The sequence below is a fragment of the Marmota flaviventris genome, chromosome 3 (genome assembly GCF_047511675.1).
Source record: "Marmota flaviventris isolate mMarFla1 chromosome 3, mMarFla1.hap1, whole genome shotgun sequence".
Classification (NCBI taxonomy): Eukaryota; Metazoa; Chordata; class Mammalia; order Rodentia; family Sciuridae; genus Marmota; species Marmota flaviventris.
In genome coordinates, this window is record NC_092500.1 from 45,844,328 (window position 1) to 45,860,900 (window position 16,573).

At 39.6% G+C, this 16,573-nt stretch overlaps 1 protein-coding gene across 2 annotated transcripts in view; it reads right to left on the reverse strand.

The window, feature by feature from the left end:
* Positions 1 to 16,573, reverse strand: part of Tph2 (tryptophan hydroxylase 2) — a 90,831-nt gene that overhangs the window by 54,389 nt on the left and 19,869 nt on the right. For both annotated transcript variants that reach the window (XM_027929241.2, XM_027929252.2), the window contains exons 6-7: positions 6,735 to 6,931; positions 1,193 to 1,328 (exon numbers count right to left, since the gene is read on the reverse strand). In XM_027929241.2, the coding sequence (XP_027785042.1) occupies positions 1,193 to 1,328; positions 6,735 to 6,931 (333 nt within the window). The remainder of the gene's footprint in view (positions 1 to 1,192; positions 1,329 to 6,734; positions 6,932 to 16,573) is intronic.

A 16,573-nucleotide genomic window follows, 5' to 3' on the forward strand; every position in this document is an offset into this window, starting at 1 on the left:
GAATAGGGTGCAACAGATTACAGCAAGATTAGGGAGGGACACTCATGTAAATGGAGCCCAAGGGGGCAAAAAACCCACTTGGGCTGTCAGACTTAAGGATCTTTGCTTTGCTGCTTTCTTGGCTTGGAATTGTTCACCCTGAAATATGGACATTCAGGTTCTGTTGAAATGTCACCTCCCACAAGTCTGTCCTGATGATCCAATCCAAACAAGCAATAAGCATGACTCTCTGTCTCCTCCCCCTACTCTGTTTTTACAGTATATAGTGATACTTTGAGCTTACACCTGCCTGTATTTCCACCTATCTGTCTATATGCTAACTTCATCTCCCTTATTCCCCCAGGAGGACAGGGATGTTGCCTGGTGTTCCATTCTCAAACAATCCAAGCACATAGCAGTCTTCCAATATGTATTTGTCACATTTTTAAAAGCATACAAAGAAACAAGATACAAGGCATTTGACACTTGTAGACTGTACAGTGTCATGTGGAATGAGGCCAAATGATTAACCTGTGGGGCTGTTGCAGCTGACCCCCATTGCCCACCCATGATAGAACAGTATGGCACACCGTGTAGCTCCTCCACCCATTCAGCCCACCATTGTGCAGCAGAGAATGTACAAAAGCCCCAAAGCAGGATTCTTTCATGGAAAGCTGACAACACTGAAGAAGAATCACAAACCTCATAGGTCTCTGGAGGTGATGGGTAGGATTGGAAGAATGTTCAAGAAACTAAGACGATAGGGAAAACAGCACAGAGTTCTGAGTTTGGGGTGATAAAAGATGAAAGGAGAGGGGTTTAGTAACCAGTTGCTATAGTGTGTGTTTGAGCCTCCTGGACCAAAGAGGGGCCTCCTATAGAGTTATGTGTGTCCTATTGTGTGTCTGATCTTACTTTACCCTCATACCATCCTTTCCTCCTCAAGGATGCAAAGCTGGCCAAGCAGGAGGTTCAGCAATGGGCTCAAGTTAGAGAGATGAGCTAGAGCAAGAGTATCAAGGACCCAGAGCTGAGAAGTCTGCTCCTTCAATGACCCCTTTCTTATTTGGGTATGTGCTATGACTCACCTGCCTAGAAAGATGAAACTACCCTGGAGGTAAAAGAGAGCCTAAGTTACTTTCAAGTCAAGTGAGCATTGACCACTCCACAGTATGGTGGTCTCCATCCAGCCTGGCTTTGAAATGGTACTCACGGTTCAGGGGTGTAGAGCGGGTCTGAGCCATGTCGGACGTACTGAGTACAGTGGAACACCCTGTAGGCCAGTCCTGCCAGAAAGTCTCGCGGGCTCAGGTAGCCAGCCACCGGCCTCACCGTGAAGCCAGACCTCTCTAAAGAGACAAGAGGAGAGCCAACTAAGTATTAATTTGACATGGCCTGAGGGCCCATACAGGGGTTCCTATTATTTATAAGGATGTTCTAGAATCAAAGTAATCAAGATTCTAAACTTTTGACTACTGAATGACATATCCTGTTAACAACTATCACATTTGGGGTTTCTAGTGACTAAAATTCTCTCACAAATTATGGTTCCCACAGGAATAAGACATTCCTTAAGAGGGAAAGGTAAAAAACTGAAGTTAAAAAAAAAATGTGTGTGTATATACACATACATATAAAGGGATTTCAATTCAGAAGTCAAATTAGGAAAAGAAATCCCAAAGACACAGGAAAAGATTAAAATCTCAAGTAATTGTTATCAAACATTTCCTTGTATCTTTCTAAAAGCCTCCCCTGGGGATACCCTCTTCCCTTTGCTTGTGTTCCAAGGCATACAGCAAGGCACCCTTCACTAGCATCTAGGGATCAGTTCACACTGCAGCTTCCTATGTGGATACCTCTCACTCCTTCATTCTGTATTGATGTTTTATGTGATACTATATTAATTACTAGGATTTAAAGAGGTACTCTGGAGCTCTACATGCTATATTTATGGTAAGAGAAATAAAATAAGAGCACAATAAAATCTGTAAAATTACCCTATGTCATTCAGTTTCATCAGTGTTCTCAGGTTCAGGGTGACCTATCTAATGCTACTCTCTAATGAAGGCCCAGAAATCTTACAACTCTCTATTTTTTTCTAAAACACATTTTATAAATAAATAAATAAATAGATAGATAGATAGATATAGATATAGAAATGGCAGCTTTATATTGTCCTCTTCTCACAAGAATGGTTAAATATTACATATATATTTAATCATATGCATATATTTAATAGACACATATATATTTAAAGCATAAGACATGTTTTGACAGATATAAACAAAGGGAAATGATTGTCACAATCAAGCTGTCACTGGAGAGGAGGTGTCTCCTAAGAAGGGCCTGAGGAATTCTTGGAGAGAACAGAGAACTCAACTCAAGACTAGTGGGGTTCTTGACATATGTGACAGGAAAGAATTTCAGCACACACCAGTCAGGGGCATACACTGAGCTTTATTTAGGAAAGCAAATACATAATCAGGGAGAATGACAACCACCTCAAGAAACGCCTTTGGGGATAAAGCAAGGAATGCTCTTTCAAGGGGAAAGGCAGGCTGCCTCAAGAGTAAGAGATGCCTTCTGGAGCCCCAGTTCTTCTTTTAAAGGAAACTTGGGATGGGGAAGTATGGAAAGATTTCTAGGAATGATATCAGTCCAGTGATTTCAAGACAGATTTTGGTGGTCTTGTTCAATCTCTGCATCCTTAAGCTGACATAGTCTTTATTATCTGATCAATAGATAGCATCAAAAAGTCCCCTAAATTATAGCTTTCTCAATATATTGTATCTCTCTTTGCCTAATCTATATATTGGGTTATATAGATTAGGGCAAAGAGTATTAATTAACAATGCACAGGTAGATTGACAGATTTTCCAGTAATTTGGAAATAACAGGTCTAGAAGAAAAATTCACGTGGGGAGTGACAGCCCTGGAAAAGTATACAGAACTTTTGAATTAAAATCTTTTTCCCTGTCCCTCTTTTATGTCTCCTTTTTACTTATTGTCTACTTCTTTTATCCCTTCAAAGATAACATATCCTGTCCATACTTACCTGTGTGTGAATGTGTGTATATTAAAAGAACATTAAATCTACTCTTTTAGCAAATCTCCATTAGAGTATACATAACTACTAGTCAGTCAACATAATGTAAGCAAGATCTCTGGACATTTATCCTAGATGACTACAACTTTGGACCCTTTGACCAACATCTCCCCATCTCCTGTACCTCCCTCCCCTCCCCTGTAGCTACATTTGTCTGATTCTATGTAGTCAACTTTGCTAGATTCCAGATATAAGTGGGATCATGTAGTGTTGGTCTTTATGTATCTGGCTTATTTCACTTGGCATAATGTCCAGGAGAAAAATTCTTATACTCTCTGCCATATTGTAAGGCTCCAATTCCAAAAACTTCAACTTATTAGGAGAATACCTCAGAGTGGTTAGAAATGGTCTTAAAAAGTAAGAACTACGTATGTGGAACAAATTCATCCTGAAATTTCTAGTACCTACATGAAAATAACACACTTCTCAGGCCTCCTCAAAACTATAACTCTAGTAGCATTGTGTTCATTATAAAAGTTTTCACTTCAGATTGTTCCCCATGGTATATAAAAAAGACAAGCATATTTTCTTCTTTTTCTACATTACATCAATCAAGTCAGTATATCCCACATGTGGCACATGAGTAGTGGTACACAGAAGAATTTTTCTTATTTCAATAATTACACATTTTTTTATTTGTTTGTTTATTTATTTAATATGGTGCTGAAGATTGAACCCAGTGCCTCACACATGCTAGGCAAGCGCTCTACCACTGAGCCAAACCCCAACCCCGACACATTTCATTTTTATGTAAATTAGGGGAAAATATGCAAGTATGATATCAAGAATGTTAAATTTGTAGATATCATTGTTTTAGAAGTTTTCTTTTCAAACAATTTTTTTAAAGTGAGTCAATTAAAAAGAGCCTTTCATGAAAATATTAATTTGGGAGTCAGAAATAGCAAAAACTATGAGATGGCATTCTAATTACCACTTTTACTGTATTGAGAAAGAACACTGGAGCCCATGGTAAATAGAGTATATACATAACTCTGTGGGAAACAAAGAGGAACATGACCATAGGGCCATTAGGGACAATATAATCTAGTTAAACAACAACAGAAGGCATTATGTAATTAGGTGCTAATTAAGTGATACTGATCAGTGGTTCTCAATTTCTTTTCTTCAGAAACAAATACTGTATAGTAGATAATGTTCACACATTGGAGGATCAGTGTACCAGCTATAAAAGCTTGTAAAGCTTTTTCCTGATACACAGATGATATTGACTGGAATCAGGGGGAGAGACTATGGTGGCTGTGACGATCAGGATTCACAAAAGAAGCAGGACTTGCTCTAAGTCCTGAAGGTAGAATTTGAATAGGTGGAGAAGAGATGATGTTTTTTGGTCAAGGAAAGACTTTTCCAGGAAGCTAAAGTATGGAGAGCCCACAGGGAGAGGCCACAGCCTGTACAAGGCAACCACCGAGGAGACAAACTTGGCCAGTTCAGACTCTGGCCACATCGTTTGCTGCCTATTTTATACATTTTTTAAAAGAACATATTAAAATGGTTATATAAGTACCCAAAAAATATCCTTGATATTCCCTCTTGGCTCATAAAAACTAAAATAATGACTATCTAGCCCTTTACAAAAAAGTTTGCCAATAAAAACAACAGGGAATCACTGATAGTTTCTGAGCAGAGCTGTCAGGGAGAAAGTAATGTTTTAGAAAGCAATATTTATGTGGAAGCACTGGGCAGGAGAGAGAGGGGAAGAAAATTCCATAGGCATGAAGGTTGTAAAATGATGGGCACCTCAATTTGGATAGTGACAGTAGAATGAGGGGCAGAGAAGGACAGATTTATAATGTGTCACAAAGTTAGAAGCAGCAATAGTTGGAGATTGAATAATAGCCCTTCAAAGATGCCCGTGTCTTGAGTCCCTGAATCTGTGAACATGCTACCTGCCTTGGCAAAAGGGATTTTGCAGATGTGATTAAATTAAGGTTCATGGGATGGGGAGATTATCCTGGATTATCTGGATGAGCTATTATAATCACAAGGGTCCTCCTAAGAGGAAAGTAGTAGGGTCATAGTCAGAGAAGGAGATGTGACAATGGAAGCAAGAGTTCAGAGTAATTTGAGAAAAAGACCACAAGCCAAGTAACTCAGGCAGACTTTGGGAGCTGGCAAAGGCAGGGAACAGAAGCCTCCAGAAGGAATGCAACCCTGCCAATGCCTTGATTTTAGACTCCTGATCTCCAGAACTGTAAGATAATGATTTGTGCTGCTTTAAGTCACAAACTTTGTGGTAATTTGTTACAGTGGCAATAATACAATAATACAAAGACTGGTTAAGTATGGGAGGAGGTGGGGATGGGCAGGAATTCAGTGGAGTCCTTGCAGGCAAGCTTGGTGAGTCTAGAGAATAAAATACTGCTGACAGAAACAGGGGACACAGGCAAGGAAGCAAGTGTCAGGAAAGGAAGTGGAATAGCAACTTTTACTTTTCCAACAATTGGCCTTGAAAAAGAAGAAGAGATAAAAGAGCAGAGGGCAAAAGGCTTTAACCACAAAGAGCGGAGGGAGTCTCACGGTGAAACCACCATGAAATCTTGCCTCCTCCCCATCCCTCACAAGAGCCCTAGAGCTGTTGTCCCAGCAGGGTCAGTAAGGAGGGACCATGCAGAATGTAAAGTGACATTTCCCTGTGGTTCATCTTGTTCACCACTGTACCACCACCAACAAGGACAGTCCCTGACATACAATTTATACTTTAAAGTATTGATTGGTTGATGCACTGACTGACTGATTTGCCCCAGGCGAATTCACCATTATCTATGATATTTCTTCATCCAAAAAGTATGGATGACTTTTTTTTTTTTTTGTACAAAGGCTTGAACCCGGGGGCACTTAACCACTAAGCCACATCCCCAGCCCTTTTTATCTTTTATTTTGAGACAGGGTCTCACTAAACTGCTTAGGACCTTGATAAGTTGCTGAGGCAGGCTTTGAATTTATGATCTTCCTGCCTCAGCCTCCCAAGCAGCTGGAATTACAGGTGTGTGCCACCATTCCATCTCCAGTACATGGCTTCTTTCTTTCTTTCTTTTTTTGGGGGGTGGGATACTGGGGATTAAGCTCAGGGGCACTCAACCACCGAGTCACACCCAGCCTTATTTTGTTTTTTATTTAGAGACAGGATCTCACTGAGTTGCTTAGCGCCTCAGTATTGCTGAGGCTGACTTTGAACTCATGATCCTCCTGCCTCAGCCTCCTGAGCAGCCAAAATTACAGGGGTGCACCACCACACCCAGCTTGTACATGGTTTTTAACAAAGCAAATAAAAAGTCACCTTTGTTGTTATTCCATACCCAAATAGCCACACAGAGTAGTTCCTGGATCAGGAAAAAAAAAAAAAAAACTGTACTTGCAAATATTCTTTGTGGTTTACCACATGTAATGGCCAATCAAAGAGAGTGGGACTTCAGCAGGCTCCACACTATATAAATGGCAGAGTCCATCTCCCTGCTCAGAGTTTCTGATCTGCTTCCCACAGGTGGCCCACAGGTAATTATTGGTTCAATGCTTTTCTTTAAAGCATTACTTTTCTTTTTTGTATAAAGACCATTGCTGCTATGTGTGCTATGTTTGAAAGGCAAATAAGGATATTGGCCAAGACCAGATAGTCTATAGAAAGCCTTACCTTTCAGAAACACAGAGACATCTTCAAGCTGAGGCACATTGTCCTCCCTGTAGCCACAGTATTTAGTCAGCAAAGGGAAGTTTTTCAAATATTCCCGGCAAGCATGAGTGGGATAGAGTTTGGAGAGCTCCCGGAATACAATACCCCAAGTTTTAGTTTCTTCTTCTGTATATTCCACCCTGGGAATGGGTTGACCACTAGACAGGAAAGAAGAAAAAAGTGACTATAGCTTTGAACCACTGAGTTAAGTGTATTCTGATCTTAATGAAAGTCACATTCTCATAAAGTAGAACACCTGAATGTTCAAAAGGTTTTCATCAGGTATTTTTTTTAAATAAATGCTAATCCTCTAATTGTGTGTGTGTGTGTGTGTGTGTGTGTGTGTGTGTGTGTGTGTATTTGGACTTCCAGTTAACTTTTAAATTATGTTACATCATTGTATGTCCTGTATAGGCATCTATAGAAATTTGATCAAAGTTATGTTCTTAAACTGAGGTTGGTAACAGATAAGGGTTCTGGGTTGGAAGGAACTGGTTTAGGTACAAAGCTGTGCTCTCAATGTCTTTTCTGCAATCACAAGACAACAATAATAAATATTGTCTCTTGAAAATAAAATTGCCTTGTGGGTTCTCTTTGTCCCCTGCCCAGACTCACTCCAATTTCCAATTGTAATTTTGAGATTATTTGTTCAGTGCCCAAAATGTCTGGCAAATACTAAAAGACTATGCTGAATTTAAAAGTGAGAGCCTAGCAAATCACAAAATATGGAGCATTTATTGCAGGTCATGCTGAAAGGTACACATGTTAAGCCCTCCCAGTTTAGGACAGGGGTCAGCAAATTTTTCCTGTAAAGAATCAAAAAGTAAATATTTTAGGCTTGTGAGTCATGTGCTCTCTGTCACAATCCTGCCACTGTATCTCAAAGCAGCCACAGATAATAGGTAAACAAATGGACATAGTTATGTTCTAATAGCACCTTTTTTACTTGGCCCCCAAATAGTTCTATGCTGATGACTGGGTTGGACTATTGAGAGTCATCTGGACTGGAGTGGTCAGGGAGAACTTCCTGGGGAAGGCACAGCTGGAGCTGAGACTTGTTGGCTAGGTAGGATCTGTAAGTTTCCAGATGAAAAGGTGAGAAGGAAGTGCTATCCTAATAGCAGCCAGCAGCATGAGCAAGGAACATGGATCCCCAAAGTATCCTGGGGTCAGCAGGAAGAGGGGAATATAGACATGTACTTTTACAGACTATTGATTGAGGGATTAGAACCTGAATTTAACCTCTAATTAAGATACCTCTTCTGAAAATGAATTAGGGTTTGGGAAAACCTCTCATAACATGTTACACAGCCCCCACTGCCCACCCTGGCCACTCATCAAAAACCATCCCTGCAGTCAGCAAATACATATGCACAACACATGGAAATATATATACTTCCACCTTCCCACCCAGGTCCCCTGCTCTGCTTCCCACAAGTGGCCCACAGGTAATTGTTGGTTCAGTGGTCCTCTTTTTAAATCACCATATATACAACCAGAATTTCTACCCCCAGAATCTACTAATCCAGCCTAGAATAGGAGGTCACCACAGAACCATGCACAGGCAAGAAGGAAACTGCTCCCCAGGGTCACTACAGGACATCTTCAAGGAGCTGGGCTCATTCCAGATAATCTTCTGTGGTAGTAAATAAGAAAGAAGACAATAACAAGAGCAGCTATCAAAGAGATCCCTCCTTGTCCTCCCAACCCCAACCCTCTACCTATTTTAGTGTTCTTGTCAGAATACTTTCTGTTTAAAGTTTAGGTCAAAATGTGATTCCTACTGTCCCCCAGTTGTTTTTATTTAAAAAAAAAACAACAACAACGATAGTAATGGCATTACATGGGAGCAATGAGGGAAAAATATATACTGAATAAAAAACTCAAAATTAACATTTACTTTCTCTCCATACCAACACTAACATTTATATAAACCATTTTAGAATAAGATTAGCCTTATTTAAACTTGGCTATTGATAACAAATAAAAAATTACAACCTGGCAAATATTTGTCGGGAAGATCAAAATTGCCAACTAACAGCATCTGTGATGAATTCAGAGTGAAAGTTTGATATGGAAAGATAAAAATAGAAAAGATGCAAGGAAATAAATATATAAATCATCTGCCTGTGCATCCAGAAAATTGAGCTAAATCAATTTGAGTCAGGTAGGCCAATAAAGCTAATCAGGGGAATGCCACTCAGAAGGTAGGAAAGCAACGAGGCTGAAACAGTAAATGAAATATCGAGAAGCCATTTGAAAAGAATCGTTAGGTCAAACTTTCCCTTCAGTATCCATCTGCAAACTCTCAGCATTCCAAAGGGTGGGGAGCTGAACATCACCAACAAAGTGCAGAAAGAGTACATAGGAATTGGGTTAGGAAGAGAGAACATAACGCTCTGTTACTTAATAATGAATGTTCAGCAAGGCAGTCTTGGAAATACAAATAGTTGTATACATATTCTCATCTGTTTCTACTCATCTGCCTTCTTGGGTAGCTGACCTGCCCACTGATTACAGGGCCCGCTAACCAATACTGGGTAGGGCTACCTGTCCCAGGTTAAGTCACCTCTGGTCACATGGGGAAATTTCTCATATACCTCTACCATAGGCAACTCTTTAAGACAAATATTTTAAAAATCAACTTCATCATAAAATAAGGGCTACTTTCATCCTTTCATTTCTATTGAAAATATCTAAAATATAGAAAAAATAAGAAAATTCCATTTTTCTATGTAGTTCATACATGTATATAATAAGAAGTAATATTCCAGAGCTTACTATGTACCTGGCAGTTTTTTAAGGTGAAATGTTTTTATGTTAAATGACCTGTTTTAGTCCCACAACGCATGAGGTAGATACCATCATTATCCCCATTGCCCAGATGAGAAGTCTGAGGCTCAGAGAAATTAAACAACTTGTCTGAAATCATGGAATCAGGCTGAAAATCTAGTCAATCTGGCTCAAGATGCCAATAAAATGACAATTTTACTTCATACCTCACTCATTTTCACATTAAACTAAAATGAGGCTTGAAGGAATGTTTATTTGTATATAGAACATCTTATCTACCGTCACATGACATCATGACACTAGCATGTATTCGTGAGTCACAAAAAGCACCTTCATATGAACTCATTCCTTTAACCTTCTCAGTGAGACTGTGAGGTAGCGCTGGGTTCCCCAAAAGAATAAACATGTATTTGGGACAACAGGAATGTAGGGTAACCTATGTACTTTTTAATCCTTTGAAATTTAATATTTGGGAAAAAAAAAAGATTATAGTCATGGGAAATCAGATGTGTTGTATTTCTTTGTACTCATTATGGGTAAATGTGACTTTTTAAAAAATGAATTTCATCTGATCAGGGTGCCAGAGGGGTGTCCCAAACTTTTTCAGGCCTTGGATATATACCTGAACATCCTTTGGCATTTCTGTGTGTACATGTTATAATGAATGTATAACAGACATATCTCAGCATCCTAAAATCTTGCTTCTATCCAAAACTGAAGTCACTTACGTACTCCACATTCCTGAAAAAGCCCACAGCAACTGAAGCCAACTCCTTACAAGGCCCACTAGGGGACACCAGAAATGTCCCTGCCACCAACAAACTCCTCCCATACCACAGTTCCCATCCCATCCCCAGACTTGGCACACCAGTCTAACAGGGAATAAGAGACGGTGAGGATTGTGAGGAGGGCAGTGTTTTATGGGAAGGGCATGTTCTCTAAGCCAAGAAGGCAGGCTGCTCCATGACATCATTTCTAGGGAGTGTAGATCCCTGCTAGAAGTTTTTCCAACTTTCTCAGCTGGACCCTTGCTGAGCAGCAGGACCACAGGCCCACCCTCAGGTTGCATCCAGGAAAGAAGAGGGACAGACAGTCCCTGGAAGAGTGTTTAGAAGACTAGGAGTACAGACAACTAATGGGGGATTAAAGAGGACCCCATGACACGTGTCCTCTGAAATCTGAGGTTCCCATGAATGTGCAACCTAATGCCCAGCAAAATCTAGAGATTTCTGGGAGACCCAATGTATTGTGCCTGGAAGGACGTCCCACCCCATTCAGTTCCTCTCAGTTCCCAGGAGGCCAAAGAACATCCCAGAAAGAATCTGAACCAGGGTGAGTGTGACCTGAGACCTGCCCACTTCTGACATTCCAGCAATCATATAAAGAGACCTTGGCCTGCACCCTCCTGCCAGCCCCCGCAACACCAGAGGAACTGGGTCCTCAAAGAGGGAAGGAAAGGAGGTAGAAGAACCAGAGCACACCCACCCTCCCAAAGTAAAAACCCCACATACACACACACACACACACACACACATATTCACTCCAAATTTGAGATTAATCTTTTTTAAATGAACAGAACCAGGTCTTAAATACCCAAATGAGACTATACTAATAATTGAAAATGACAGGAAATTAGATGTTGCTAAGGAACTTGCATCCCAGCAGGAAAGTGGTATTCAACACAATACAGTTGAAATCTATGAGTGGGAAAATAAAACCATTTTATGTTGGTATAAATCCCAACAAGATGATACTCCTGAACAGACTAATTGCATGTAATTATTTAATTGGATATCTAGGGAGTCCCTTCCATTTATATAGAATTGGCTGAATTCTGGAATTCTCAACCACCACCAAAATTATTATTCACAGCTTCCTAATTCTCTAGAGAAAAGCAGATGTGACTTCCACCATTTTCCTTCACTGTGGATTCTGCCTCTTGTCAAAGAAGGCAAACTAAGGCTTTATAAACATTGATAAGGAACCCGTGTTCAGTGAGGACCGCACTAGACAGGGACTGAAATGGTCACCGCGGGGATTTGGGCTTGACAATAGGGAAAACCTCTGGGGGATTATGTTACTCAGACATGACTAAGAACTTTCTATAGAAACATTGAAGGCTTCAGGGGGCATCTTTCTGACTGTATGTTTAAAATCCCACTCTTCCTAGACACTGGAGATGGTTCCAAAAAAACCTGCCACGTCCCTGCAGAGAGGAGAGAGTAGAAAGTACACAGACGCACCTAATTGGGGGCAAGTACACAAAGAGTTATTCTGTGCAAGTTCTGAGCTTGTTAGAGCAAAGTTGTTTAACAAATACATTTTGACACAGAAATCCAGGGTTGTATGCCCCACTGAGACTGAAATTGTGGGAGGTCTTTCTATAGCCAGATGAATAAACAACACCACTTTCTTTCACTTACATTTAACTCTTTGTTGGATTCTCTCCTCCAACAGGTCTAATAGCACCTTTTCTTACATGTGTGTGTGTGTGTATGTGTGTGTGTGAGTGTGTGTGTGTGTGTGTATGTATTTGTTTGTTTTTATTTGGGGAATTGAAAAACATTTGTTTGTGGTGGTACATCCGACTACCTCCTGGTGTCCTTAGTGCTACAGTTCCCAGTATGAGATGCAGTCTGTCTGCTTGTATTATCTTTGGAGGAACTCCAGTGTGGAGAAGCAATTCACTTGTTCAGTGGAGGAAGATGTGACAGGCTACAATTGATAGTATTTACATCAAGACAGCAAGACTAGCTGAAACACAACACTGACTGTGTTCTTTGAAAACAGCTGGATTTTTCTCAGTAGCAAGGACCAAACAGAGCAGAAGGTAAACAGAGAATTGGTTAAGGGAACGGGTGAATCTGATAAAAACAGTTAGGAAAGAACTCATTTTCTATTTTATTTCATTACATGTTCCTTAGGGAAGGAGATGCCTCACTTATTCAAGAGCTATTTATCTTCCTGGAATAAACTTTCCCTCTCATCTTTGCCTCATCTTTTCTCTCCTTCCCCACCTTTGCATGTTCCTTTTGATTGACACTTCCACCTGGGGCTTACAGAAAACAAATGAGAAGAGATGAAATGTAAAATCCAACTTTGCAACTCATTAGCAATTAGTAGCTCCTCTAAGGATTTGGACAAGGCCATTGGAGAAAGTTTATGGGAACATCAAGTCTATCGATCTCTTTGTTCCTTCTTGACTTATGACAGGTGTTTGCTGCACTCGACAACCATACCCTGATTTCTGCATAATTTCCAGGGAGCTAGCTGTAATTTATCCCCCTTCCTTCCTACCCAAGAAAGCATACAAGAATACAGAAGAGTAAGATTGACATTATTCTAATATCATTGTTAGAATAATCTTGCATTTGATGATCAAGTGCAATTTTTTAGAAAACATTCATCATTTATAAATTTTACTATAACTTGTTACTAAGTACTTATTACACTTTTCACAACTAAGATGACACCTAGTGTGTAGAAATTTCAATCAGTACCAAATGACTCTCACTTATAGTCAGTGACCATAACCATAAGGAACCCGTGTTCAGTACTATGCTTCGTGAAATCATCTGCATCCAGGTGTCTCCAGAGGAGTCAATGAGTATTTAACAAGAAAACTGCTGATGCCCCTTAAACTGGAAAAAAAAAAAAAAAAAAGTGTATTGCCAGGAAAAAAAAAAAAAAAGAAATACTCAGAGTGGAGTGGATGAATTCCATTAAGGTTAAACCAGAAAATAAAAGTCATTTTTCCTACTGATTTCTAAGAATTGGTAAGAAATATCTGAGGCTCCTGCACTTGATAAAGTTATACTTCAGAATTCAGACCATAGAGGACATTGAATAGCTTTTTGATAAACTATGATCAGCAATATCTAGGTAAAAAAACAAGCTTGTTGCTTTGCCAAAATGATACCTGCATATCCATGTCTATTGCAGCACTATTCACAAGAGCTAAGATATGAGATCAGCCTAGATGCCCATCAACAGATGAATGGATGAAGAATATGAGGCAAACATGTGGCAAATATGTACAATGGAATAGTATTCAGCCAGAAAGAATGAAATCCTATCATTTGCAGCAAACTCAATGAAACTGGAGGACATTATATGAAGTGAAATGAGCCAGATACACAGATAAGTACTACAGTACTTATATGGCGGTTACAGTCAACCTGAATATAGAAGAGTAATTAACAAAGGTTGGGAAGTTGTGTGTGTGAAGGAGGATGGATAAAAGCATGGCAGGATTTGATCAGTACATGATGAATGCATGTGTGGAAATTGCACACTGAACCCCATTAATATGTACAATTAATACATGTTAATCAAAAATAAAAATTATTTGTAAAATATATGTATATATGTATATTACTCCCCTAAATCTTCCCCCTCCTTAAAATATATACTTTCCAAAGGCAGGATTTTGTATTTGCTTTGTTCATATCCCTGCCATCTAGAGTGGGTCTGTCATATTTTGGTGTTCAATAAACATCTGTTGAATGAGTAAGTCAATCAGTCAGCCTAAAATAAGCCATAAATTTAAATACTGAGAAAAATAACAGTTGTGAATCAGAAAGTCTGACAGATATGTATTTGTCCTACCTCTTTCTTGACTCAAGTATTTTAAGCTATGGGAAAAACACTCTAAATTTGTGATTTTTTATAAACTTTCTGGTAGTTTTCAGTTATCCTTATGTACTATTTATCTGTAAGTATTTCTTTCTTCTAACTGTCTCAATTCAGACTTCTTGATCCCTGTCTAAACACTGTCACCCATCACACTTGTAGCCAAAATTTCACCCAAGAAAGAAATAGCATATACAAACCCAAAAAGACATTAAAGTCCAAAGTTGACTAAATATAGATTATTTCCCTGGTTTGGGATCCTAATGAATGAACTTTCAAAGCTATTTTCAAGACCACAGGACACTGATTTAATGGTATTTTTCACAAAAGGAAACTCACAAAGCAGCCCAGCAACGTAAAAATCATAGGAGTGACACAAGAATCCAAAGAATTCAAGTCGCCTGACATAACATGGCTTATAGGGGCTCATCTGAGAGTAGGCTGGGATGCCCGTGCTGCTAAACCGCAGCAGAGAATAAGTGTAAAGGCACACACGCCTTTTCAGCTACTCCCCTAGGCCACTCAGGTAAAGAGCATTTGTGATCACATACTTTATTTGCTTTTGCAAATGAGTTTTGTGCACATGAATTTTCGTAAATGAGTCTATGGGCCCTAAGGAACTTTCAGATGGTAGCAAACAAAAACATTAGTTTGTTTTGTTCACATTGTTAATATTGGTGATGCCTTTACAAGAGACATAATGAAAATAAACTACTGCACCTCTGGAGCCTCAGGGAGAGTGAAGATTTAACTCCTGGAAATTATTTGTTTTTATTTGTCCCGTACACCACAGGATAGGGCTTCCTACCATTTCCTCACCTTATAGAAAGCCCTCTTCACATTACAGAGGAGTGGATTTCATCTGCAAAAACTAGCACGATATTAAATATCAACAGCAGGGATTAACATCCATCAGTATGTACATGCTCAACCTTACATAAGGATGCTGAACTCAACCCAACACAGGCCAGGCATTGTGTATTCCCAGTGACTGGGGAGGCTGAGGCAGGAGGATCACAAGTTCAAGGCTTACTCTTTGCAAGTTAGTGAGGCCCTGAGCAACTCAAAATAAAAAATGAAAAGAGCTGGGGATGTGGCTCAGTGATTAAGTACCCCAGGGCCAATTTGTAATCAACCATTTCAGGTCACTAGAAGCAGAGACCCAAAGCTAGGGTACTAAGAGCTCCAAATTCAGTCTGATACATCTTGCATCAGGACCAACAATGACTGAAAGTTGCTAACTCCTGGTCCCAGCCTTTTTCAGGAGCACAATTAACCCTACAGTTCATGGTTTATGAAAGTTAATAAAAACACTCATTCATTCACCAATCCATTTAACTGAAAAATAACAATAAAATAATAGCTCATTACATGGATTATGCTCTTTTTATGGGCTGAATAAATGACTGTTAGTATCCCCATTTTATGATTTGAAGAAATTGAAGCTAATGAACACAGTTATCTGTTCAAGTCAAACAGCCAATGAGTGGCATAGCAGATCTAAACAGCCAAGTTTTAAAGATCTCACTCTTAGGCTGGGGTTGTGGCTCAGTGGGAGAGCACTTGCCTAGCACATATGAGGCACTGGGTTTGATCCTTAGCAACACATAAAAATAAATAAAAATTAAGGCACCATAACATTATTTAAAAAAAAAAAAAAGATCTCATTCTTAATGCACCTCAATGCAAGGTATTGCATTACCAATGTATTCCCAATAATGGGGTTTGGCCTCTGTTTCCTCATTTGACACTGAATGAGACAAGACTACCACCCTATACTGTGAGAATGGATTAAGATGATGTCTGCAAAGCACCTGAGTCTGTGCCTGGTACCTAACAGATACTCGATGCAGTTGATTCCCTGCCTCCAGGTGTACAAAAATGAGTAAAATTTCATCATTCCCTGCAGGGTTGGGAATAGCTCTGGATATGACAAAACTGCACTGCTCCATATAAATCCACTAGCCTCTCAGATAGGACTTGTAGAAGTAATTTGAATCCTTCATGTTCATGGAAATCATTGTAAAGTAAAAATACCCACACCTCTTTCCCTGTGAAACATGTTAGATTTTGGTGCCATGGTTGTCCTTGTCAGTGAGTGACATGGGGTCATACTGTGTTAATGTATTCCACAGCTGTGGGAGCCAGGCTATAATCAGACAACATCCTACTGAGGCATTCATGCACACCTAACAACCCACCAAGCCCAAAATATGAAAAGGAGAAACCTTTTCCAAATCAATTTTCCCTTTTGTGTCTCTTTACAACTCTCAGGCTCCCTTTCTTTTAGCCATTGAGCTAAACTTCAGGTGGAGAGAAGCATTTGGCATGAAAATGATTCTCCCATAAAGCCTGGAGTCTTTTAAATACTTACA